General features: G+C 41.4%; 1 protein-coding gene across 1 annotated transcript in view; it reads right to left on the minus strand.

Annotated features, from left to right (window-relative positions):
• ATP8A2 (ATPase phospholipid transporting 8A2) overlaps positions 1–27,503 on the minus strand; it is a 697,351-nt gene that overhangs the window by 149,923 nt on the left and 519,925 nt on the right. Inside the window, exons 30-32 of the mRNA XM_064275334.1 lie at positions 20,807–20,868; positions 20,249–20,305; positions 18,739–18,846 (exon numbers count right to left, since the gene is read on the minus strand). Coding sequence (XP_064131404.1) covers positions 18,739–18,846; positions 20,249–20,305; positions 20,807–20,868 — 227 coding nt within the window. The remainder of the gene's footprint in view (positions 1–18,738; positions 18,847–20,248; positions 20,306–20,806; positions 20,869–27,503) is intronic.

Below are 27,503 nucleotides of genomic sequence, written 5' to 3' on the forward strand. Positions count from 1 at the left end.
GGCCAGTGAGCAGCCTGCTCTCCCTCAGAAGCAGTATCACCACGGGAAGTATTATCCTGGGCAGGATGGGCCTTGCTCAGCAGATACTTTCTCAAAAAATAGGCACTGGGAGGGAATAAGAGCTCATGTTTTAAGATATCTTTTCCTGGAAATAAACCACAACAGAAGAAAAAATCCGAAGTTTTGACTCTGAGTTTACTTAAATTCTTGTTCTCAATGCCAAATGCTCTGTCTGTCTTGCCATTCCAACATGTCCTAAAGACCAAATGGATGTACGGACTGTTTGCACCCTCTTAGAGCAAATAACATAAATACTTCTGCTATAAGATGGTGACATAAATGCTAGCCATGCTGTAACGCACATAAAAACAACACAGCTGAGGAAATCAATGTTGTTGGGTGGATCTGAGGATACTGGTGAGGAGGGAGAAAGAGGGAGGAGGGCCTGTAAAGGTTTTAAGTAAGCATGACTGGGAAGGGTGATGACACCATTAGTTGAAAATGTAATCCCACTTGGGAATAGGGTTTTCTTTGTTATGCTAATGAGAGCTCAACAGTATAAGGTGTGTTTTAAACCAATCAATCACCTGGGAGATATAAAAAGAGAAGAGGCACAGAGAAGGAAGCACAAATGGAGCGGATGATACAAGATTGTCAAGGAACTCTAGAAAAGCGGAGACAAGGATTTTCTCTCAGAGCAGACAGTGAGGACCTTCCCTTAGAGCTGGTGCCCTGAATTCAGACTTTTAGCCTCCTAAACTGTGAGAAAATAAATTTCTGTTCATTAAAGCCACCAACTTGTAATATTTCTGTTCTAGCAGCTTTTTTTTAGCAGCACTACATAACTAAGACAATGCCCTACGGAGTTTGAATAATCGTAAGGTTTTTTCTTAACAGCACAGAAAATGTTTTGTTTAGTTCATTAGGAATCATATTAAATGACTTATCAGTCAAAAAGAACATGAGAGAACACTCATATTACCGCTATTTCCTTTAGTTTTCAAGAATTACTTTTCCCACATTAATCATAAAAAGGCACAATTCTGACTTACTATGTGACAGGCCTTTTTTTCATGGTCGATCTTATTCTTTCTTGATACTATACCTAGGAAAGTTTCTCAACTGCCCTGTAATTGCCTTCAGTGAAAATTTAAATCCTCCCCTTTCAGGTTTCATAACTGCACCTGGCCTTCTCCATCAAATTAAGGCCCTCTGTCCTCACTATATCAATCACGTTTTCCTCTGTCTTTCTCCCTCTCCACTTCTTTTGATTCACATAACACATAATCACTTTGCTTCCTGCTTTTCTTTTAATTAAAGCTGCTGTGCTGGGGACAGACTTCTCAAACAGTAGTTTTTTTTTCTTCTCTTGTTATATCACTTCACTTTCCACTAAGATCCTCTACCTTAACTTGGCTCTTGGTGCCTGACCCATTCATGCCCCGAATTCTCTTTTAAAGCAGCCTGTAAGCTTGGAACGCCCCTGCCACCTGATCTAAAACTAAAAAACCAAACCTTAGCCATGACTCATAGCAACCCTACAGGAAAGAGGAGAATTTCCCCACGTGGTTTTCAAGGCTGCCACATGGTTAGTAGCCAAGTGCTTAACCACTGTGCTACCAGGGCTCCTCCACCAGTAACAATACCCCCAACAAGTTTCATTTCTCCCATGAAGTCATCCCAGATTGATCAGAGGCTGGCTGCTAACTTAATTCGACCTAAGTCTGATTATTAACCAAAACTTCCTCCCCAACTGTGTGGTTCTGTTTATCAATTCACAAATACTGATCCCTTTAATGGAAACCCTGGTGGTGTAGTGGTTAAGTGCTACAGCTGCTAACCAAAGAGTTGGCAGTTCAAATCCACCAGGCGCTCCTTGGAAACTCTATGGGGCAGTTCTGCCCTGTCCTATAGGGTCGCTATGAGTCGGAATCGACTCGACGGCACTGGGTTTGGTTTTTGTGGTTGGATCCCTTTAATATAATGATGAAAATGCTGTCCAAGAGTTACTGGCATCTGTGATCAACTGTCTTTATTGGCCCGACCTCTCGTAATAAAACCACTGTATAATGATTAGCCTAGAACAGCGGGGAATTAAAAACCAGAAACCAGTTGCTGTTGACTCTTCTCTGACTCATGGTGACCGCATGTGTATCAGGGTAGAAATGTGGGTTTTCAGAGTCTGGTTTTTCTGAGGTAGGGCACCATGCCTTCCTTCTGAGGTGCTTCCGGGTGGGTATGAACCACCACACTTTCAGTTAGTAGCTGAGCACGCTAACCATTTGTGCCACCCAGAAATTCCAAAATCTTTGGGTTTTTGGGGGGACTTTGTGTATGGGGAGCTTCTTCTTAATGGTTATCTTCTTATGTGCATAATGTAAAACATACATCTAGGACGTAGGGCAGGCAAAAAACGGGGGAGGCCACTCACCCGAGAGACATCCTTGCAGTTGCTGGGCAAAATGGAGGGGGCAGGGGTTCCCTTGGAAAGCGTTCAACCCAAATATTCTCTTTAGAGCTGAATGGTCAATAAGCTCTGACTCCATTTAAAGCAATTAATTAGCAAACCCATAGATTTCTCAGTTGCTCCTTAGTTTTATTTTTTAGGGAAAGTCTTAGAAAGCCAAGAACCTTTCCATTGCAAACGACTGGAATATAAGTCAGATAGTTCATCTCCTAAGAGCTTGGGGCACCTGGAGGACTCTGCTCCTCCCAGGTCTCATCTTCTCTGAGGCTGGGTTTCCTACCACCTGTCTTGTTTGCACAAAATGTAGCTTCAGATAGTGAATATGCCTTTCCAGATCTCTGGCGTAGTGTTGAAAGTGCTGAGCTCCTAACCCAAAGGTCGGCGTTTCCAACCCACCAGCCACTCAGTGGGAGAGACATGTGGCAGTCTGCTTCCATAAAGATTTACAGCCTTGGAAACCCTACGGGGGCAGTCCTACTCTGCCTATAGGGTTCCTATGAGTCACAATTGACTAGACCGCAGTGGGTTAGGTGCTGTCTTAGTCATCTAGTGCCGCTGTAACAGAAATAGCACAAATGGATGGCTTTAACAAAGAGAAGTTTTATTCTCTCACAGTCCAGTAGGTTAGAAGTCTGAATTCAGGGCGCCAGCTCCAGCGTAAGGCTTTCTCTCTTGGTCATCTCTGGAGGAAGGTCCTTGTCATCAGTCTTCCCTTGGTATGGGAGAATCTCAGCACAGGAACCTTAGGTCCAAAGGACGCACTCTGCTCCTAGCGCTGCATTCTTGGTGGTATGAGGTCCCCACGTCTCTCTGCTGGCGTCTCTCTTTTATATCTCAAAAGAGATTGGCTTAAAACACTAACTAATCTTGAAGACCTCATCAATATAATTGCCACTAATCCATCTTATTACAGTGATAGGATTTACAACATATAGGAAAATCACATGACATGGTGGACAATCACACAATCCTGAGAATTATGGCCCAGCTAAATTGACAGATATTTTGGGGGAACACAATTCAATCCGTGACAGATGCATCAAGCAGTGGAGTCAATTTTGACTCATAGTGACCCCATGTGACAGAGTAGTACTGTGCTCCATAGGATTTTCTAGGCTGTAATCTTTATGGAAGGAGACCTGGTGGCACAGTGGTTAAGCACTCGCCTGCTAACCAAAAGATAAGCAGTTTGAGCCCACCAGCTGCTTTGAGGGAGAAAGATGTAGCAGTCTGCTTCTGTAAAGATTTATGGCCTTGGAAACCCTATGGTGGCAGTTCTAATCTGTCCTAGAGGGCTGCTATGAGTTGGAATCGATTTGAGGCCAATGGGTATTCGGTCTAGAGCTGTGCTGTCCATTAAGCAGCCACTGGCCAGGTGTGGCTGGTCACTGAGCACTTGAAATACGTCCAGTCCACCTTAAGATGTGCTGCAAGTATGACACACACAACGGATTTCAAATATTTAGTACAAAAAAAGAAAATAAAATATCTCATTAATAATTCCTTTTCATTCTGGTTACACATTGAAATGATTCTATTTTGGATATATATTGAGCTAAATAAAATATACTAATAAAGCTAATTTAACCTGTTTCTTTTTTCTTTTTCTAATGTGGCCACTAGAAAATTTAAAAATTATACATGTGTCTCATGTTCTATTTCTATTGGACAGTGCTGTTCTGGACTCTGACTCTACAGCATTTGAATTGTTGGCCTCTCTTAGGGAAGCTCCTATTTTCCTTCCATTTCTGTTTCAAATGATTAGCTTCTACCCAAAGCTGTCTTTTTTGTTTGTTTGTTTTGAAGGGCATGGGTATGGATATAACGAAGGCTATAAAAAGGAGGTAATATACCCGAGTTACTGACATTTTTCTACCAAAGTCCCCTGTACTCCAACTTGGAAGACTCCCAGTAGGAAAAGTTGTTTATCTACCTCATGCCCAAGCCTGCCAATTTTCCAGGCAGGCATAGGATAATTCTTTCCATCTTAACTTGACCCAGACAGTTTTACATTTTGGGTCTGTAACTTGAATTATTAATTTCTTCATTAAATAGTAATCTTTTCAGAAGTAACGGAAACCCAACTTGAACTGTCCTATGAAAAAAATGGGAATTTGCTGGTTTATGTATATCTAAAAATTAGAGATGGACCTAGCTTCAGGTGTAGTTGGCTCCAGGGACTACTTCATAGCCTCATCTCTCAGTTAAACTTTCTCCAATGGAGGACAACATGCTCAAGCCATCCATAGTCGGGCACTCTCTGTGTGGTGGCCCCTGCTAGCTCCAGGCTGACATTGTCCAAAAATAGCCACCCAGCAGCAAGAGAGCTTTCCCACCTCCACTAGTTTCCATAAAACCTTTGACTTGTCTCTGATTTACCTGGTTTGGGTTACCATGCCCATTCCTGAATCTACAATCTTGGTCAATGAGATGGAAGGTCATGCTTGACCAGTCCTGGGTCAAGTGTCCAGACCCAGAGCTGGAGGGAGAGGCAGAGCTAGCACCACCTGAATGCATGTCCTGAAGGAGGGGAAGATGTAGGGCAGGCAAAAAGTGGCAGACGCCACTGAACCCAAGGAATGTGTTTGCAGTTGCTGAACAAAGTGTGTATGTGTGTGGGGGGTGCCTTCAGAGCACGTCTTATAACTATCGACACATTTAAGATTGCCTTTCTTTCAGTTTTCATCCTTTATCAAAATCAGGTCACAATCATTTTTTAAAAAACAATACTGTGAACTGAAGTGCAATACGGGCACACACACAGGAAACTTAGAATTCTCTTCTCCTGTCTTTAGGCGAAGGACACCAAACACAGATGACAGCTGGTTAATCCAGGTACAAAGAGCATACGATTTCCTCAGTGGGCATTTCAGTATTTTATGTAGCCAGTGATGACAACGGTGACTAAAATCCCACCTTGCCTTCAGCCTTCAGTCCTCTTGGAAACTGTCAAAAACAGCTTTGCATCACAATTTAATCAGAACAGAAAAATCTCGGTATATGCTTGTTGTTCTTATTGACAGTTGCTGTGGAGGTGATTCCAACTCATGGCAACCCCAACTGTGCAGTGTAGAACCACACCCTATAGGTTTTCAAGGCTGTGATCTTTAGGAAGCAGATTGCCAGGCCTTACTTTCAAGGAACTTCTAGGTGGGTTTGAACCACCAACCTTTAGGTTAGTAGTCCAGCACTTAACCAACTGTACCACCCAGGGGCTCCATTATATATGCTTAACTCCATTGCCGCCGAGTCAATTCCGACTCATAGCAAACTTATAGAACAGTGTAGAACTGCTGCATAGGGTTTCTAAGGAGCACCTGGTGGATTCGAACTGCTGACAGTTTAGTTAGTAGCCATAGCTCTAAACCACTACGCCATTGGGGTTTCCATGATATATGCTTAGTAGGATGTTATGTTTCTATTTTCTTCCTTCTCTAGTCTAACCTACCCTGTCATCTTTTCTTGCACAAATCCTTTATTTGCTGGCCTCTCTCAACACCTCTCTACCTTCTAAACAGAACCGACCTAAAGAACACTGATGCCTCTGAGCTGGAGGACTACGGTCCTGCACACGTTGGGGAAGTGAACCCCCAGGCAGCGTTTTAACTAGCGCGCACCACATATGCATTCTCATATGTTGCAGGAAAGGAAAAGTTCAAAACCACATCAAAAGTACTCGGTAACCACTGAGGCTGAATATTACAAACAAACAAAATCAGCATGTAATGTGTACTTTAATTTGCTGACAGATATTTAAAAAATTAACGTCAGGATGAATGACAAATGCCGATACCACAACAAAACCTTTAACTGCACAGAAAAACAACTCACAATCAAAGCTGCCTGTCCTCTAATTAACACAGGGCATCCTTGAAAGGAGAGGCCAAAATAAAACAAACAGCCAAAATGGAGAAAGTGTGTGTGTGTTTGCGCACGGTGGGGGTGGGAGGGCAAGGATTAAAAAAAAAGGCGGGGGGAGGCGCTTTCCATAAAAAAACAGAAACCAAACCCGTTGCTGTCCAGTCAGTTCTTACTCACAGCCACCCTGCAGGACAGAGTAGAACTGCCCTAAAGGGTTTCCGAGGCTGTAATCTTTATAGAAGCAGACTGCCACATCTTTCTCCTGGGGAGCGGCTGGTGGGTTCAAACTGCCAATCCTTCAGTTAGCAGCTGAGTGCTTAACCACTGTGCCACCAGGGCTCTTTGGATTTTCCATAATGTACTTAAAAAAAAAAAAAAAGACTTGCTTGAAACCTGCTTTTCTGCAGAGAAAATGAGAATCCATGGACAGTTGTTTTCTCATAACTGCTGTTCAAAACAAAGATGTTTACGCCTCCTAACTACATTTATATTACAAAAATTTGATTACATTGCAAGGCAAGTTAGTTCGGATAAATTTTAATAAAAGCAAAATTGGGGAGGGGATTGACTAACATTTATGAGACACCTGGTTTGTAACAAGCATCATCCTAAGTGCTTTCCATGGTGACACTAAAATGTGGGGGTTGACACTCAGGTGCCTAAGGGACTTGAGGGGAAATCCCAGGTATTGCGCTCACTGGCTTCAGAGGAGTCAATAAAGCCTACTCACCACCACCTGTCTGTCAGTTTGTTGTGCTGTGGTGGCTTGTGTGTTGCTGTGATGCTGGAAGGTATGCCATGGGATTTCAAATACCTGCAGGAACACCTATGGTGGACAGGTTTCTGCGGAGCTTTCAGACTAAGACAGACTAGGAAGGAAGGCCTGGGGATCTACTTCTAAAAATTAGCTAATGAAAACCCTATGGATCACAACAGAATATTATCCAGTATAGTGCGGGAAGATGAGCCCCCTAGCTTGGAAGGCACTCAAACTACACAGTAGCCAAAACAATGGACTCTAGCATACCAATGATTGTGTGGATGGCGCAGGACCGGGCAACATTTCTTTCTGTTGTACGTGCAGTTACCATGAATCGGAGCAGACTTGATGGAATCTAATAGCAACAATTGTTCTTCACGTGGCTTTTTTTTTAAAAAAAAATTCCATGTTAAGTGAAAACCAACCCCCACACCCACTGCCACTGAGTTGACTCTGACTCATTGTGACCCTACAGGACAGTGTAGAACTGCCCCATAGAGTTTCAAGGCTGTAAATCTTTACAGAAGCAGACTGCCACATCCTTCTGAGGAGCAACCACTGGGTTTGAACCCCTGACCTTTTGGTTAGCAGCTGTGAACTTTAACCACTGCACCACCAGGGATTAAGTCAAAAGAGAGATTATCTACTTTATACTCATTTTCTGATGAAACTGAGGCTCAGGAATAACACAATGAAGGCTAGATATTGTAAACAGTAGGCTTAACTTCATACATGTTTTAGGTATCAGGTTCTTTCAGTTCAAATCCTACTTCCACATAAGGGTTCACAGTGAATAGGAAAGGCGACGGACTCAGGTCACCCTAATCCAGACTGATTCTGTTGCTCCTGTAGGTGTTCCAGAGAAGCGATCAGGATAAAGGGTGTGCTGGTATCTTTTCTGCTGTAGATATAATTGAAATGACTTTAAGAAGCTTCTAAATTTTAACCCATACTTTTTTCCTTATTTGGTAACCAGGAAAAATAAAATGACTTGGCATTACATATGTTGTTGCTGTTGAGTGCCTTGAGTCAATGGTCACTCATAGTGACCACATGGGTAGAGCTGTCCTATAGGGTTTTCTAGGCCACTCTTTGGAAACCCTATGGGGCACTTCTACTTTCTCCTACAGGGTCACTATGAGTCGAAATTGATGACAACAATGGGTTTGGGGTTTTTTTTTGGTTTAATCTTTATAGGAGTAGATTGCCAAGGCTTTTCTCCCTCAGAGCTGCTGTGTGGGTTCGAACTGCCAACCTTTGTGGTAAGCAGCTGTGTGTTTAACTGTTGTGCCACCAGGGCTCCTCAGCATTACATATAGCAACCACGAAAGCCATTTTCTGACAGAACTGCTGTTCGGTGCCTGAATTTTCTGCTTTTAGAGCTCAAATATTTACCAAGCCTGTAAGAATGCTCCGAGATAGCCCTGGCCATCTGGAGGGTGAATGGTTCTGGTTTTTGTTTTCATTATTGATGAAGAATTTTTTATTACAGTTTTAACTGGGCTTAGATCCCCATGGCCCTGCCTCACACAAGGACTAGTGAGGACAGCCCTAGATGGAGAGTGCACACTAATGGGGGCACCCTGTGGATGATGCGAGTTACAAACTTCCGAGAAGAGAAACCAGGACATCAGCGCCCTCCTGGAAATGCTCATACTGTCTATTTGCATAATAACGTCCTCTGGGAACACAGCATGTTCCTTCTTGTAAGTCTTACTATTTCACAAAATCGACACGTTTAAAAGCCAAAATGTAAACCTGACTTCAACAAATGATTTATTTCGTCAGCTTGAAAACTCAAGAAAACCGCACAAAGAAGATGCCATGAGGTCATTTCAAACCAAAGAGACAAATCTCTACTTGACAGGGCTTCCTTCCTTGAGATACTGACCACTTCTCACGCTCGCCAGAGAACCAGGCTACTGAGTAGCATTATTTGCAGAAAACTAGAGACGACCAGGGCCCAAAGCCATACTTTAAGACATTTTATCAACTAGTATAAGTGCTAATTTAGGCTCCCTAAGAACTTTTCAAGAAACCCTGGTGGTGTAGTGGTTAAGTGCTATGGCTGCTAACCAAAGGGTCGGCAGTTCAAATCTACCAGGCGCTCCTTGGAAACTCTACGGGGCAGTTCTACTCTGTCCTATAGGGTCACTATGACTGGGAATCAACTCGATGGCACTGGGTGGGTTTGGGTTTAAGAACTTTTCAATCATGCCTCTTTTTAAAAACTGTGTTAGGAAAAAATTTTACAATGTATATGGAAGTAGAGGAAATAATATAATGGATTCCCATTTATCCATCACCTTGTTCTGATGATTATCGACTTTTGCCATACTTGCTCGATTTGTTCTTTTATGTATGCCCTCCTTCCCTCCTTTTTCTCCCTTACTCCCTCTCTTTCTCCCTTCCTCCAACTGAAATACTTTAAGGGAAATCTGAGACCTCATACCATCTCACCTCTCATATTTCAGTTATGTATCTCTAAAAATACAAGCATTCTCTTATTTAACTATAATGTCATTATCATAAAAATACGCACCAAAATTAATAACTCCTTGGTATTATCTAAAGCTTGGTCCATATTCAAATGTCCTTCATTATGTCAAGGATGTCTTTGACCTGCTTGTGTGAATCAGAATCCACGTCTTGCATGTGTTCTCTGCTCCTTTTCTTTTCATGCCTTTGATACAATGAAGAGACAGACCAGCTTTCTACTTGAATGTTCCATACTTTGTGTGATTGCTTCTTCATGGCGTCATTTAATGTGTTCCTCCATCTGAAGAATTTCCTATAAACTACCAGTTGGCTCACAGTCTTGAGACGTGGATGCCGTAAATCAAGGATAAGCAGTTTCTAAGGTCTTCGAAACTCCTCTTGGAATGGCTACATGAACACCTTTGAATTAATTTTGAACTATTTTTTCCCTTTGCCTGCAGCTGGACAACCATCCTTGCCAACTTTAAGGTCTGAAAACAGGAGAAACTATCGCACTACCAAATCATGGGTTATGAGTTTGCTAAAAAAAATTTACTTGTTTAGCAGAAATGAGCTATTTTTAAGCATTTCAAGATAACTGAGGAGGCAAGACATTTACCTCATCTCTGACTATTCCATGCTTATAAAGCAACAACATAAATAAGCAGCATTGAGTCTGCATGGCTCATACAAGAATTTAGAGTAAGTGTAGCTGAGATTGACCAAGCAAGTTTTCAGAGCAGAAGTCTGTTCGGAACAGAATAATAAAGAAATTACAGAGTTGTATCAGGGGAGAGAACCATGGCTTTTATTCTATAATCTATGCAGTTTTTAATTTTTATTATGTTTTAGGTAAACGTTTATAGCTCAGGTTAATTTCTCATTCAAAAAATTTACACACATTATTTTGTGACATTGGTTGTAATCGCCAAGACAGCACATTCACCTTTTCACCCCTGGCTCCCCGTTGCATTCGTCCAGTTCCTGTCCCTTCCTGCCTTCTCGTCCTGCTTTTGGATAGGAGCTGTCCATTTGGTCTCATATTTGATTGAACAAGAAGCACGTTCCTCAAGTGTGTTATTTTTTGTTATATAGGCCTGTTCAATCTTTGTCTGAAAAGTGGGCTTCAGCAATGGTTTCAGTTCTGGGTTAGCAAAGCATCTGCAGGCCATAGTTTTGGGGGCTCCTCCAATCTCTGTCAGACTAGTAAGTCTGATCTTTTTACGTGAATTTGAATTCTGTTCTACATTTTTCTCTCACTCTGTCCAGGACCCTGTTGTGATCCCTGTCAGGGTGGTCACTGATGGTAGCCGGGCACCATCTAGTTTTTCTGGTCTTGGGCTCATGGAGTCTCTGGTTCATGCGATCCTTTAGTCCTTTGGGCTAATATTTTCCTTATTATCTTTGGTTTTATTCATTATCCTTTGCTCTGGGTGGGATGGGACCAATTAGATGTATCTTAGATGGCTGCTTGCAAGCTTTTAAGACCCCAGACACTACTCACCCAGGTAGGATATAGAACATTTTCTTTATGAACTAAGTTATGCCAATTGACCTAGATGTCCCCTGAGACTGTGGTCCCTGGGCCCCAGCCCCAGCTACTCAGTTACTCAAAGTGTTTGGATGTGCCTAGAAAACTTATTTTGGTAGAAAAGTGAGACAACTTCTACTTACTACCACACCCCATTCTAGTCAATACTGCCTTAAAAAAAAATCTCAATCATTGTAAGATATTCATGTTAGGCATTAAGAAAACCAAAAACCAAAATAAAACCTATTTCCATTCAGTTGATTCCAACTCACATAGACCCTGTAGGATGAGTAGAACTGCCCCATAGAGTTTCCAAGGCTGTAATCTTTATCAAAGCAGACTGCCTCATCCTTCTCCCACAGAGTGACTAGTGGGTTTGAACCACCGACGTTTTGGTTAGTAGGCGAATGCTTAACCACTGCACCACCAGGGCTCCTCTCTGAGATGTTACCACCTAAAATACTAATAATTCCACCACAAAGTATTTCTTTACCAGTTCCTTAAATAAATCTGGAAGTACCCAACTTCAAGTACACTATGTATGCAAATGTTAAAGACTCAGGACTGTTTTTGTGTAAATCACCTATTTCCTTAGTTGCCTATATGCTTGTGAATATAAAAAAAAAAAATTCCCAGCATCCAAGTTGGGTGGTGACTTGTTTACTAAGCACTGCCTACATACAGAGAACATGTAGCATGTGCATGGGGGACAGCCGGAGAGCCTGTGAGCATGGACTTCAGGGCTGGCTGCACTGGGTATCTTGACAATTGCATAAAAGACTTAGTTGGCTTTTGCCTTTCTTTTCCATTTTTTCACAGCAGCAGGACTCTGAAGGTGGCTTCTCTTCTTGTGGCTGAAAAATTCCAGGCTTCACAGTAGCAACCACGTCCTTCAGAAGAGAAGGTCAGCTCTTTGATGGATTTCTTTTTGGAGCAAACATGATTCCCTCCCAGAAAACCAGTTGCCATGTAGTTGGCTCTGATTCACAGTGACCCCATGTGTGTCAAAGCAGAACTTCTCCACAGGATTTTCAATGGCTGAGTTTTAAGAACTTGCCAGGCCTTTCTTCTGAGGCACCTCTGGGTGGACTTGAACCTCGAACGTTTCCCTTAGCAGCCGAGGGCTTTAACCACTTGCACCATCCAAAACCCCCATAAAAGGTCTCCTTCAGGGCTTCTGAACCCGTCATTAAGGCAGGAGTAGGGGATTAAGTGCTCCTCTGGAGACAGGGGCAGAAACAACTCCCCTAAGGCATTAGACCTCTTGCACAAGGCACGGTGCTTGAATACAGATCGGGGGAGGGGGAGTGTCACCCTTAGGAAAGCCTGAAGGAAGAACGGGTGCTGGGGGACCCTCCACACAACGAAAGTTAACTTGAGGGCAAGTCCTCTGCTGACCGTGGAGCCGATTCTCAGCCTTAAGCCCCGGTTTTACAGAGACATATTCTGGAGCCATAGCTAAACAACGATTGCATTTGACATGACCACTACTCCTACTTCTGCCTTTCCACCTAGAGCACACACAACCTGGAAGCAAAACTCACTCCTCTTACTTCAAGTGAAAAACACCTGGACTTGTGATCTTACTGGGGTGCAAAGTCCAGAGGAAGGCAATTACTCAGAGAAGATGAGTAATTAATCGTTTTGATTCAACAATGGCAAAATAGTAAATATCTCTCCCTCTGTTTATTTAAGTCTGTTGGGATTTGCACTGCGTGGTTAGACACAGTGTAAGGAGCTCTGGTGGCGCAGTGGTTAAGTGCTTGGCTGCTAACCAAGAGGTTGGTGGTTCAAATTCACCGGCTGCTCTGGGGGATAAACAAACACCTGGTGATCTGCCTCCGTCACGATTACAGTCTTGGAAACACTATGGAGCAGTTCTACTCTGTCCTATATGGTCGCTTTTAGTCGGAATCAACTCGACGGCAACAGGTTTTTTTTTTTTTTTTTTAATATATAATGTGTATATAAAACTCAAAAGTAAACCCATTCCTGTATTTAAGATTTTTTTTTTTTTTTTAAAAAAGGCTGTCATATGCCAGAAACTAGCTGGAGACTGGAGCTTGGCAGTGAAGGCAAAGTTAGCAGTTTGTAGACTTTGAAGTGAATGTTTACTTTCCTCTTTTACTAGCAATGAAAAGAACTTTAAAGGCAAAGCACCAAACTTGGTGAGGAGTATTTTTCCATGGTGAACGATGTAATGTCTTTTGGTATAACTGTCTATTTAGAAGCTAGCTGCCTTCCAGCAGTCACAGACACGTCCTGGTCATGTCTTATATAACCACTGCAGCTGTGATCCTTCTCAGTGCACCATCTTCTACTAGCCGTCGAAAACTCAACGCTGTCCAGTTGCTTCTGACTCATAACGACCCTATAGGGCAGAGTAGAACTGCCCCACAGAGTTTCCAAGGCCGTAATCTTTACAAAAGCAGACTGCCTCATCTTTTTCCAGAGGGGCGGTTGGTAGTTAGCAGCCGAGTGCTTAACCACTGTGCCACCAGGGCTCCCTCTATGCCACCTAGCACTAGTTAAAACACTGTCACGATGCACTAATATTTTAGATGTTTTAGAGCAGCAGTTCTCAACCTTTAAAGAGAATCACCTGGGGATTTATTAAAATCCAGATGCAGGCTCCACACTCAGAGGTTCTGATTCAGGGGGGGGTGTGTGTGTGTGTGTGTGTGCGTGCATGTGTGTGTATGCACATTTTGTATGGGGGGGTGGATGTTGTACCTTTAACAGGTAACCTGGATGATTCTGATGCAGGTGATCAATGGACCTTACAGAGAAACACCACACCTAGAACCTATAAAACCAAGCCAAACCTGTTGCCGTTGAGTTGATTCCAACTCATAGTGACCTTATAGGGTAGAACAGAACTGTCCCAGAGGGTTTCTAAGGAGCAGCTGGTGGATTCAAACTGCTGACCTTTTGGTTAGTAGCCGAGCTCTTTTGGGGGGTTTAAATCACAACATGTCTGTTTATAAAAGCTCAAAAATAATTTATCACTCTTGGAAAAAGAAGAGCGTGCATGGTCTGGAATTTCCCACTACAGGGTATCTCATCTTATCTCCACCCCAATCCTCTGAGGCAATTAGGGTAGGTGATATTATTCTTACATTGCTGATAAGGAAATTAATGGAGGTCAAATGATTTGCCAAAGGTTACATAGCTTGCTGGGCCATGAACCCAGGTCTCTTGACTTTTAAACAAAGGTCAAGTAAGATGCTATCCCCTTCCATAACTCACTGCAGTCTGGTCAATTCTGACTCATGGTGACCCTACAGGACAGAGAAGAGCTGGCCCATGAGGTTTCCAAGGCTGTAATTTTTACGGAAGCAGACTGCCACCAGGAATAGCTGGTGGGTTCGAACTGCCGACCTTTTGGTTAGCAGCTGAGCACTTAAAGCACTGTGCCACAAGGGCTCCTTCCTATTCCTTCAGACACTCCTAAAGGAAAAAGTCTTGGGAAATAAATGAAGAAAATATTCATACATCTCCTGATCTAGTTTTAAATCAAGCTTTCTTCACCTAATTCAAAGCTCCACCTCAGCAGGGGCGGGGACAGAGGTTGAGCTAGAGTGGCTTGTCATTTTCCACCTTAGGTGTTAGTTTTCAGGACCCATTGTGCAGAAGCTGTGACCTAAGGTTATGCTGTTGGGGAGGGCAGGGGACATGTGGTCCTCTATGGAAAACAGCCATCATATATTTTCCCTAGCGGAGGACTTTGGCATTAATCAGGATAGATACGACCTGAGTTTTTAATCCTGCTTAAAATCTAGCTTGGTCCTAGAAAAATAGAAAAACTGGATGCTCCTTAAAATGCCACAAATGTTGCATATTTTAAGGAGAGGGAGTATGCAGATGACTTCTTTGATTTCAAAAACTTCCACTGGGACTTCCTGGCTCATTTGTCTTGGTGAGTTTCATGTACCATCTGATGAGGTGTTTTAGGGAAGATAAAGACTCTTTGACAGTAGAGAACAACTCTTTAATTCTATAGCCCTTCCTCTCTTTTGCCCTCAAGGGAAAACGTGTATTTTCCTCTGTGAGAAAAATTCTGAATGTAACGGACAAGACAAAGAGATATTTAATCAAATTAGTTTAGGAAACCCCAGCAGAAACAATGTATCTTTTCAACAGTTTAGGATGTTACAAATAGACAGTGTAAAATGGTTTGTGTGCCATGTCTATCTCCGGCACCCTGGTGAGAAATGCTGTTTGCCATTAGACACTCGTCTAATTGTAGAGCTCCAGAGAATCAGGTTCACTTGCCCAAAACTCATTGTTTAGTGGATTATTAAAAAAGAAAAAAAAAATGGGTTTATAAAAAAATCACTAGAAACATTTCTGGAAAAAAAAAAAGGCAGAGTTTTTCCCTAGAACATTCCTCACTCCTAAGCATTTACTTAAGGAGCCCTGGTGGCACAATGGTTAATTGCTCAAGTGCTAACTGAAAGGTTAGTGGTTCCAATCCACCCAGCAGCTCCTCGGGAGAAAGACCGGGCAACCTGTTCCTGTAAAGATTACCGCCTAGGAAACCCTATGGGGCAGTTCTACTCTATCACATGGGGCCACCATGAGTCCTTCGACTTGAAAGCGCTTAACAACAAGAAGCATTTACCTAGAACCAAAGGAAGAAAATGGTGTGGACAAAGTCATATTGTCAATAGTCCCCAAAATGAGATCATTCCTATCACTGACAACACCTCAGCCCAGTTCCCAATCTCTCTCCATCTTTTTAAATTTTACTGTGGTAAAATATATATAACAAAACATTTGCCATTTTAACCATTTTTACGTGTACAACTCAGCGACATTAATTACATTCCCCATGGTGGCAGCCATCACCACTATCCATTCTCTTTTTATGACAGCATATAATTCCTCTTGGGTCAGCAGAAAATATTCTGAAATTTCAGGCTCATTTTGAGCACGAAAAGGATCCACCCAATGATTCTTCAAAAGTGTTAAAAGATGCTTTTAATGCTTCCCTGCTGCTTTTCAAAACACGAACAGATCACTGAGTCAAAATAGAGAGTGGAAGACATTCGGGTAAAAGGAAACTAAGCGACGCTGAAGTGACACGTTTCCTGACATCCTTCCCTCACTAAGAGAAAGAACAGAAGTGATAAACAGCTCCTTAAACTTAGACAGTGAAGGAGCTCTGGTGGTACAAAGGGTAAGCGCTCAGCTGCGAACCAAAAGGTGGATGGTTCGAACCCACCCAATAGCTCTGCATGAGAAAGATCTGGTAATCTGCTTCCCTAAAGATTACAGCCTAGGAAACCCTACAGGGCAGTTCTACTCTGTCACATGGGGTCAGCGTGAGTTGGAATCGACTCAACAGGTACGCAACAACAGCAGCAATACCCACTCAGAAATCTGGCCACATAAAAATCACATTACTCATCTTGTTCAATCCCTAATGAAAACCTTGGCCTTTGGTGGTGTTTTTTCCCACTCTCGGTCAGTTATATTTCAAAACGACATCATCTGCCTCGTGGAAATCAACCAACCAACCAACCCACCCACCAACCAACCAACCAACAAAAAGGTTAAAATAACATGATTTAAGTAGAAAAGTGAGACTTTTTCATATGAAGGTGAAATGTGATTTAATCACATCATTTCTTTGCTTTGGGATGATAGGAACAGCTCACTAAATTTCTACTGGAAAAGTCCCAAATGTAAGCTTACATGTCACCATGTAAACTGAGCCTTTGAACCACAGAGACCAGTGTGCTTATGGACTCATATAATGAAAACAGGAGCCCTCGTGGTGCAGTGGTTAAGTGCTTAGTTGCTAACTGAAAGGTCAGCGGTTCGAACCCACCAGCTTCTCTGTGGGAGAAAGACGTGGCAGTCTCTGTAAACGTTACAGCCTCGGAAGCTCCGTAGGGAGCAACTCCACTCTGTCACGTAGGGTCACTATGAGTCTAGACTGACTTGATGGCAATGGGTTTGGGTTTCTTCGGTATATGGTACTCTGCACTAAAACATTTGACTAACACTAAATAAGAACCGTACGTACCTGTTTCAATTTACATACAAATTCGACTTAAAAACAGACATAGGAATGGATCTCATTCACAACCCAGGGACTGCCTGTACACACAAAGTATCTTTGTTGGAAATGCTCCTTTTGCCCCAGAACAATCTCCTGGGTTCATCCAGCGCCCTACAATTTTCTCTACCATTTAGGTTTGGAAAAGAGCTGGAAAGCATATTATGTATTATATTACAGGAAGCAAAAATGTGTTTGAGGAGAGCCAAGCCCCTCCAGGAGGGCAAGCTCACCCTGTCTGCACCCACGCTCAGGTGCACACCAGATTCCCTGAGTGTATCCATCAGCTCCTAATTCACCATGCAAAAGGCCAGCAATGCCACTCCTGGGTCATCTCACTTGAAGCCACTGCTGGACAAACACCTAGGCTTGGGTAGGCAGAGGAGTGAGGCAAAGCTAGCAGGCAGTTGTGCTATGTATGCACAGGCCTGTCCCTAAAATACTTAACTCCTAGAAGCCCCCAACCCACAGTCTTCTCATCCCTGGCTCCGTCCCACAGTGTGAGCACCCTCATGCAAACGTGTGAACATAACGCTGCAATCATCCCAACTACCCAGCCCACAGCTTCACAAACAGCCACCCCTGGCCAAGGAGTGTGCATACTGGACCTGGGTCTGGGAAGGGAGCCATGCACATCTGGGCGTGGGTTTCAGGAGGGTTGGAAAGGAAATTCAGGATGCTGGAGATCCAGAGAATGTACTAGAAGTGAGGGTGCTGGCTCTGCAACCCATGGGCTTCTCACCCTATAAAGAGGGACAGCCCAGCCATGGAGGGCCTGAGCAGAGGCCCACTGAGCCCAGGACCTCAGGCAAGCCCCTTGTCAAGGGCTATGGGCAGGGCTGGGGGTGAACGGATCCAGCACAGGAGCCTGTGGGATGGGGCTAGATGACCCCAGCCTGAGCATCTTCCTTTGTACACCAAGAGATTAGACCAGGGGATTGCCAAGCCCTTCTCCAGACCTGATCCTGTGGGATGCTGTAATCTAATTCGTAACTGCTGATAGTTCAATCTCAAAAAACTAGACTAAGAGGTATTAAAAAATTCAAATGAATGTGCACGTCTTAAAATTGCAGCCTCTCTAGTTCAAATTAAGTGAAGTAATGCTTCTGTGCAACTTTTCAAAAGTTCAGAAATTCAGCATGAGAGATGAATAATGAGATATCCTGGTTAAGAGTTATCATATTTCTTTTTACAGGCAACCAATTATCAAATAATGAGCATAGTAATACACTCAACAGTAACACTATAATTGGCATGGTCATTGGATTATGTGTGACTCACAAGCAGCTCCTTTTCCAAAGGCCATGGATGGCGCACATCAGCAGTGTGTATAATTACCACGCGATTTATGATGAAAGGTGGGCATGCTGGTAAGTCACAGGATGCAAGTTGATGCTTTTCACACTACTCAAAATTTCAAATGCTGTTTCTATGGACCAGGCAACCTTTTCCACGTGCTTTGGGGTGGTTTGTTTATTTCTTCATACATTTTGGTGGAAGCAAGTAACACCATGCTCACTGAAGGTCAGTCGACACGGAAAGCACGCACACCCTCCACAATCAGTAGCACTCACCTGCCCTTTCATATCAGGAGCGATGGGAATGGTGGGCCAGATGGTGGAGTAGATGCCAAAGAACAGCAGCCAGATCAGCATGCTTCCCCAGACGGCCAGGTGGCTGAACTGCAGAAGAAAACGGACGCTCAAGCCGGCTTCTCTATTTGCACAGGGTGATTTACCCCAGCCCCACCTCTGCAGAATTCCTCTGTGCAAGCTCCTTTCCTTATGCAAAGATTTTGGCCACTCACCAGTTACTGGAGATGCCAATCTTTCTAATTTTCCTGTTTTAGAATGTTTAACAATGAATTCAAGTAACTAGTGCCTCCAAACTACCCTAAAGATGGAGGTGCTTTGCCAACATCCCACAGTGATAGCAGGCACTTCTAGATTCATCAGAAAGGTTTGCTCAACTTGGCGTTATATGAAACAAGGTCTCATGAATCTAGTAAGAGAATGGTTGAAAAGAAAAATGGACAAGTCATTTCAAGACTTTGATTATTCTTTCAATTTTCCAAAGACAGTTTTTTTTTTGTTGTTGTTTGTTTGATCTGGAATGGATAGTACATCTTAACAACTCCCCTTTTAAGCATCTACTGAGTTGTTATTTTCTCCTTTACTCTCTTAATATGACGGTCCTTCTTTCTTCCACACTCCAATCCATCAGTAAGCTCTGTTAGCTTTTTTTTTTTTTTAAGAAAAATGTATCCAGAATCTGACCACTTCTCACTGTGTATTCCTCTACCACCCCAGGCTAAGCCAGCATCAGCTCTCAGCCGCAGTACTGTCCTTGTCCCTTAACTGATTCCCTGATTCCACACTTGCCTGAATTTGCCTCCCACCCATCTGCTCTTAGCATGGCATTAGATGAGCCTAGTTAAACAGTAGCCAGAATGACATTCCTGACAGACAGGAAGCACTGGTTACAATCCCCAAATAATGGAAATAACCAAAATATCTAAACTAGGAGGCTGATTATATAAATGATGGCACATCAGTATCAAATGTAATACTCCTTAATCATGAACAATAATTTTGTTGAAGATATATTTTTAAGTGAAAAACTATTACAAACCTATATGTTCTGTAATGCATCATTTCGCTAAAAATACACACACGTGCACATGGAAAGCAAAGTCTGGAAGGTTACACAGCAGTGGTAAAACTTGGAAATTTTACCTTTTCTTGGTATGTCTCTGTGTTTTCTGTTATGCATGCGGTATATGTGTGTGTGAATATATATATATTTTATAGTGACCATGTATACACTGGAAATGAGATGATTGTTAACAGTGTAGAGCAGTAGTAAGTGCCCAGAAAATAAGTTACCAGGAAACTTTGGATAGCAAATTTGCCCTGATAAAGATCAAGCCACAATTTTTACATGTGGATTTTAAAATAAGAAAGCTAAGCCAAAAAAAAAAAAAAAAGCCAAGATATTGTTTATTGCTTTCCTAACGCTTAACCAGAAATCATAGTATAAAAAATGTCTATACTGGATAGAGGAATAATTCTTGAGAAAACTTACTTTAGTCCAAGCTGTCGTCTCCAAACCAGCTTTCAGACAAACAGTTACAACAACATACTGTGAAAAAAAAGAGGAGATTGGAAAAATATGTTATTCTTGTGAATTATTTTAACTTTCCCTCCAGGCAGCTATACTTTGAAAGTGCCATCTCAGTAACAGATTCTCTACGGGTTAGCTTTGGGGAACATACAGGTATGTTTAGTTCAAGAAACACCTTCATTCTAGAGACTTCTCATAGTTACTTTTGCCCTTTTCTTAGCTCAGAAGATTTGGGAAAAACCACTGTCCTGAAGGTTGCTTTTCTTTTGCAGGTAGAAGTGCAAGAGCCCAGGGCAGTCTGCCAGCCACCTGTCCCAAAACCTGGGCTCAGCAGAACCTTCCTGGAAAAGAGGCCAGCACTTCCCAGCCATTCTGAACTTTAAGGAATTGGTAATATATAGTTTATGGATTTGAAATAAATGACAACAACCAGGAAACCCTTATATCAAGGGCTTGGCAAGAGATACAATTTACACATGTGCCATTTAAGTATGGTTCAATAAAAAGAGATCAACTCACCGTGTAAACAATATTTCCAACAAATAAGTAGTCCGTGGCGTGACCATTGGCCAAGACAGTATCTGGAAAATGAAGACAGCGTTGTTATTTTCCAGCGGCTGAGCACTGCAAGCTACTTCATTCAGAACAGAAAAAATGGACCTTTAGAAACATCTAACAACAACAACAAAAAAAGTTAGGGGTATTTTGAAATGGCATCATCTTGATTCTAATGCTTCCCTTGCTTTCTGCCTCCTTGATATTTTCCATCCATATTCTCTCCAACTGAAATAAACAAAATCAGGCTTCCAACAAACGACCAGCCTTAGCTCTGTACTGAAATGTACATTTTCCTAAAAGATTAATATCTCTCTTTGTCTGGATAATCGAAAAAAAAAAAAAAAAGGAAGGGAATAAGGTTATATGAATCTATCTTTACTAAGTGCCAGAATTGAATATTTTTTAAATGTTCATTTACTATCCATCTTAAATTTGGCCTAAATTAGTATCATGGCCTTGTACAAGAAGATAACTATATGACAAGAAAATCAATTCATAATGACTCAACCCAGAGAATTTGGGGGTATGTTCATTACTAATGTTTTCAATGCAACCACATAAACTTTTGATGTCTACAAACTGGTGGAGTGGAAACAGCTCAATGAGAGATATCTAGAGAATACCACTAGGATTTTTGAAACTTTGGTGTTCACACATATTCCATTTTTTTTTTTCTTTTTTCAGGGTGACTATTACAATATACACAACAATCACTAAGGCAAAACTGTAGTAGAACTGCCTAATTCATGGCAGCTAGGCCTGCTGAGAAAAGTCTGGTTTTTATTGTGAGGCATCAAGGCCTACTTTAGGATCAGGAACAGTTTCCTTGTATGACACTGCCAATCTCCTCTTATTCTCTTTTATACTTTTTTATAGTGTGGCCTGCAGTCCAGGTATAGGAATTTTTGTGTTCAAATATTCAACCCAGTAGCTGCTGGGTTGCAAGTATTTGGGTTCCTCAATTCGCCTATGTGCCTGTTGGAGAATCCCACTTCTATTAAAGAACGAAGGTCTGTTTCCTTCCCCAAAACAGTCTAATGATCAAGACATGTCATAGAACATGTAGAAATCCAGGAGTAAATTAAGGGAAGATTAATTGGCTAAGAGATATCAATGGGCTTGTGTTAGATACAGACTTAAACTGAGGGAGTGCTAAAAAAAACCCTGCTACTGGGGGACATAAGAGGCTAGGAGAACGGGGAAAAAAATGGCGCTGACTTAAAAAAAAAAAAAAAAAAGATCTCATGGCCCAAAGAAAAGGTGGTGAAGAAAGGCCAGAAGTTTAGTCAAGGATTTCCTAAAAAGAGAAGGAAGGGGAAAAGTTTGGAGAAGTAAGGGAAAGGCTAAACCCCAAGAAGGCAACGAATTGATGTACTAGCAAAGAGTAGTCCAAAGTTGTGGAGGCCTACTTTTCCGTAATTGGTCCTAAGACTGCCTTAATAATAAATGTATCACTTTCACATTGTGGTGAGAATATAAATAACAAAACATTAGTCACTGTAACGATTTCTCCATGTATAATTCAGCAACATTCCTTACATTCTCCATGTTGTGCTACCATTATTTCCATCCTTTTCAAATTATTCCACCACTATAAACTCAATGGTCCCTCAGCAAAAACTCCACCTCTCTCCCTTCTTCTCAACCCTGGTAACCACTAAATGATCTTTGGTTTCTATATATTTCCTTATTTCATGTAAGTGAAATCATACAGTATTTATCCTTTTGCGACTGACTTGTTTCGTTCAGAATGTTTTCAAGGTTCATCCATGCTACAGCAGGTATCGGGACTTATTTCGCTTTATCGCTGAGTAATATTCCATTGTATGGATATACTACATTTTGTTTATCCATTCATCTGTTGATGGACATTTCCATTGTTTGCACCTTTTGGTTGTGGTGAAAAGTGTTGCAATGAATGTTGGTGTACAGATTTCTGTTTGCGTTCACGCTTTCAGTCTTCTAGGATTAGGATTGCTGGGTTATGTGGTAGTTTTATGTTCAACTTTTTGAGGAACTACCAAACTGTTTTCCACAGTGGTGGTACCATTTTACATTCCCACCAGTGATGGGTAAGACTTCCATTTTCTCCATAACCTGGCCTACATCTGTTGTCTGTTGTTTAACTTCTTATTTTCTGACCTTATCATTACCATTCTAGTAGGGATGAGATGAAGTGGCATCTCATTTTGGTTTTGATTTGCATCACCCTAATGGCTAATGACATCGAGCATCTATGTGTTTTCTGGCCATCTGAATAGCCTCTTTGGAGAAATGTCTGTTCAAGTCCTTTGCTCATTTTTTGATTTTTTTTTTTTTGTGTAGTTTTTAAAATATACTTTGCATACTAGACCCTTATTGGATATATGGTTCCTGATGCTTTTCTCTCAATCTGTAGCTGTCTTCTCATTTTTTTGATAAAGTCCCTTGATGAATAAATGTATTTAATTTTTATGAGGTTCCAATTATCTATTTTGTCTTCGGCTGCTTTTGCTTTTGTTGTCACATCTGATAATCTATCATTAAAACTAGGTCCCACAGCCATGTCCCTATATTTTCTTCTAAGGATTTTATGGTTTCAGATTTCACATTGAGGTCCCTGATCTATTTGGAATTGGTTTTTGTATATGGAGTGAGGCAGGTAACTTGTTTCATTTTTTGCATGTGGAAATCCAATTTTCCCAGCACCATTGATTGAACAGACTCTTCCTTCCTTATTGAATGGACTTAGCACTCTTGTCAAAAATAAGGTGACCATAGATGTATGGATTTATCTCTGGACTCTTAAGTCTATTCCACTGTTCTAATTGTCTATTACTAAACCCTGGTGATGTAGTGGTTAAGAGCTAGGGCTGCTAACCAAAAGGTCGGCAGTTCGAATCCACCAGGTGCTCATTGGAAACCATATGGGGCAGTTCTACTCTATCCTATAAATTTGCTATGAGCCAGAATCAACTCGACAGCAATGGGTTTGGTTTTTCGGTTTGGTATACCAGTACCAAGTGCCCTGGTGGCACAGTGGTTGCAAATGCTCAGCTGCTAACTGATGAGTTGTCAATCCAAACCCACCAGCAGCTCTGTGGGAGAAAGATGTGGCAGTCTGCTCCAGAAAAGATTACAACCTTGGAAACTCTATAGGGTAGTTCTACTCTGTCCTATAGGTTTGCTATGAGTTGGAACCGACTCAAGAGAAATGGGTTTGGTTTGGTATACCAGTACCAGGCTGCTTAATTACAGTGGCTTTATTATATTTTTTGAAATCAGGAAGTGTGAGTTCTCCTACTTTATTCTTCTTTTTTTAAGATTGCTTTAGCTATTTGGAGTCCCTTGCCTTTTCATGTAAATATGAGGATTGGCTTTTTCAACTCTGTCAAGAAGTCTGCTGCCATTTTGATGGGGATTGCATTGACTTTACAGATTGTTTTGGGTAGTACTGACATCTTAACTCTATTAAGCCTTTCAAGCCATGAACACAGAATGTCTTTCCATTTATTTAGGTCTTCTTTAATTTCTTTTAATAATTTTTTAAATAATTTTCTGTGTACAAGTCTTTTACCTTCCTGGTTAAATTTATTCATAGGTACATCATTCTTTTAGATGCTATTATAAATGGTAATGTTTCCTTAATTTCCTTTTCTACTTGCTTATTGCTGATGTATAGAAACTCATCTGATTTTTGTGTTCACCTTGCACCCTGCCACTTTGCTGGATTCATTTATTAGTTTTAATAGCTTTCTTGTGGATTCTTTGAGATTTTCTATGTATAGGATCATATCATATCATCTGTGAAAAGTGATAGTTTTACTTCCTTCTCCCAATTTGCATACCTTTTACTTTTTTCCTCTAGCCTAACTGCCCTGGCTAGGACTTCAAGAATGATGCTGTATAGTAGTGGTAAGAGTAGGCACCCTTGTCTTGAAAATTTTTAGTCTTTCTCCATTGAGTATGATATTAGCTGTAAGTTTTCCTTAAATGTCCTTTATCATATTGAGAAATTTCCCTTCTATTGCTATCTTGTTGTGTGTTGAATTTTGTCAAATGCATTTTCTGCATCGATTGAGATGATCATGTGGTTCTTTTCCCTTATTCTATTAACGTGGCTTATTACATTGATTGATTTTCTAATGGTAAACCACCCTTGCATTCCTGGGATAAATCCCACTTGATCATGGTGTATAATCTTAAATATGCTTTTGGATTTGGTTTGCTAGTATTTTGTGGAGTATTTTTGCATCTATATTCATGAGGAATATTGGTCTTTAGCATTCTTTACTTACGGTGTCTTTGCTGGTATCAGGGTAACGCTCGCCTCATGGAATGAGTTAGGAAGGGTTCCCTCCTCTTCTATTATTTGGGAAGGTTTAAATAGAATTGGAGTCACTTCTACAGATATTTGGTAGAATTTCCCAGTGAAGCCATCCTGTTCAGGATTTTTCTTTGTTGGGAGGTTTTTCATTACAATTCAGTCTCTTCACTTGTTATAGATCTGTTGAGATCCAATATTTCTTCTTGAGTTGACGTAGAGAGTTATGTGTTTCAAGAAATTTGTCCATTTCCTATAATTGGCATACAACTGTTTGTAGTTTCCACTTATAATCCTTTTTATTTTTATAGAGTTGGTTGTAACATCACTTCTAATTTTAGATAACTTTTATCTTCTCTCTGTCTTTGTCAGCCTAGCCAAAAGTTTGTCAATTTCATTGATTTTTTTTAAAAAACCAACTTCTGATTTTGTTGTTTATTGTTTTTTTATTCTCTATTTCCTTTATTTCTGTTCCAATCTTTATTATTTCCCTTTTTCTGGTAGTTTTTGGCTTAGTTTGCTCTTCCTTTTCTAATTCCTCAAGTAGCAGAGTTAGGCTATTGATGTGGAGTCTTTCTCTTTTTTAATGTAGGCATCCACTGCTATAAATTTTCCTCTGAGTACTGCCTTCATTGCATCCCATAGGTTTTAGTATGTTGTGTTTTTATAGTAAATGTATCACTTTTAAAGGCATGTCTCAATAAAGAAACACTTGAGATTAGACAGGAGACCACTTCTTTGATTGTAAACATACAAGATCACAGCCTTGAAAGGAGAATTTAAAGTCTATGTTATGCCAGGAACTATTGTGGCAATTGAGAGAGACAAGGTCTGTGTTTATGGAGCTTACATCGTAGTAAGGAGTCAGAAGATAAATATATAAACAAATAGCTATACAGCAAAATGCCAGGTGAAATAAATGCTCTGAAGAAAAATAAAGTAGGGTAATAGAATAGATGGTGACAGGGAGCTACTATTTTGATAGGGTGTTCAAGAAAAATTGTTCTGAGGTGGTGACATTTCAGCAGATCTGAATGATATGAGGGCATTAAAGAAATATCTGAGGGGAGAGTATTCTGGGCAGAAAGAAGAGAAATTGCCCTCAGCCTGATGAACTCAAAGACCCTCAGAAAGGCCAATTTGGCTGGAGGGCGCAGGTGGAAAGAAAAAGTGCTCAGTTTTAATCAAGAAAATTAACATGGGCCATGGTGAGGAGTCTGGATTTCTTAATTTTGATAAGAAATCATTGGAGGGTTCTGAGTAGGGAGTAAAACGACATGTTATGCTCTAGAAGTAACATTCCAGCTTTTATGTATGTCAGGGTAGAACTGAGCTCCATAGTGTTTTCATGGCTGTGATCTTTCAGAAACAGATCATCAGGCCCTTCTTTAGAGGAGCCTCTGGATGGGTTTGAATCACCAACCTTTCAGTTAGTAGCTGAGTATATTAACCATTTGCGTCACCAGGGACTTTTGGACTACAAGGAATGAAAGAAGACAACTTCAAGGGGAAAAACAGACTAAGAAGTACTAATTTGAAATACCAACACCTAATGGGAAAGAACTTTCTAGGGAAGAATTAAAATAGAGAAAAAAATTATGGTCACATGCTAGAAGTTCTAAGACCAACAGGTGCCACATAAGAAAATATACACAGTGTGCAAACCAAGGGAGCTGGGTGTCACCCCTTGAGCTTGGCCTTTAACTGTGAGTTAGTGTGGAACACAGCATTAGTCCAGGTGAGATTTGGGGCTGGATCATTCCCTGTGGGGGGGGTCTGTCCTATGGACTATAAGATGTTTAGCAGCATCCCTAGCCTCTACCCACTAGATGCCATTAGCTGCCCCATCCCCAACTGACAACCAAAAATATCTCCTCTGTACATTATCACATGTCCCTTGGGATAAAACTACCTTTGGTTGAGAAGCTCTGCGTTAGATGACAGAAAGATGAGCTGGAATAGGTAGTGATGAAGTGTTTTTGTTGTTATTGTTGGGTACTATTGAGTTGTTTCCAATGGCACAGAGTAGAACTGCCGCCACAGGGTTTTCTAGGTTGTAATCTTTATGGGAGCAGATTGCCAGGTCTTTTCTCCTGTAGAGCAGTTGATGGGTTTGAACCACTGACCTGTCACTTATCAGTCGAATGCCTAACTGTTGCTCCACCAAGGCTCCTAGTGATGAAATAAGAAGGTCTAACGTATAGAAAAACCCTGATGGCACAGTGGTTAAGAGCTACGACTGCCAACCAAAAGGTCGGCAGTTCGAATCCACCAGGTGCTCCTTGGAAATTCTATGTGGCAGTTCTGTTCTGTTCTATAGGATTGCTATAAGTCAGAATCAACTCGATGGCAACG

The sequence above is a fragment of the Loxodonta africana genome, chromosome 23 (genome assembly GCF_030014295.1).
Source record: "Loxodonta africana isolate mLoxAfr1 chromosome 23, mLoxAfr1.hap2, whole genome shotgun sequence".
Lineage (NCBI taxonomy): Eukaryota > Metazoa > Chordata > Mammalia > Proboscidea > Elephantidae > Loxodonta > Loxodonta africana.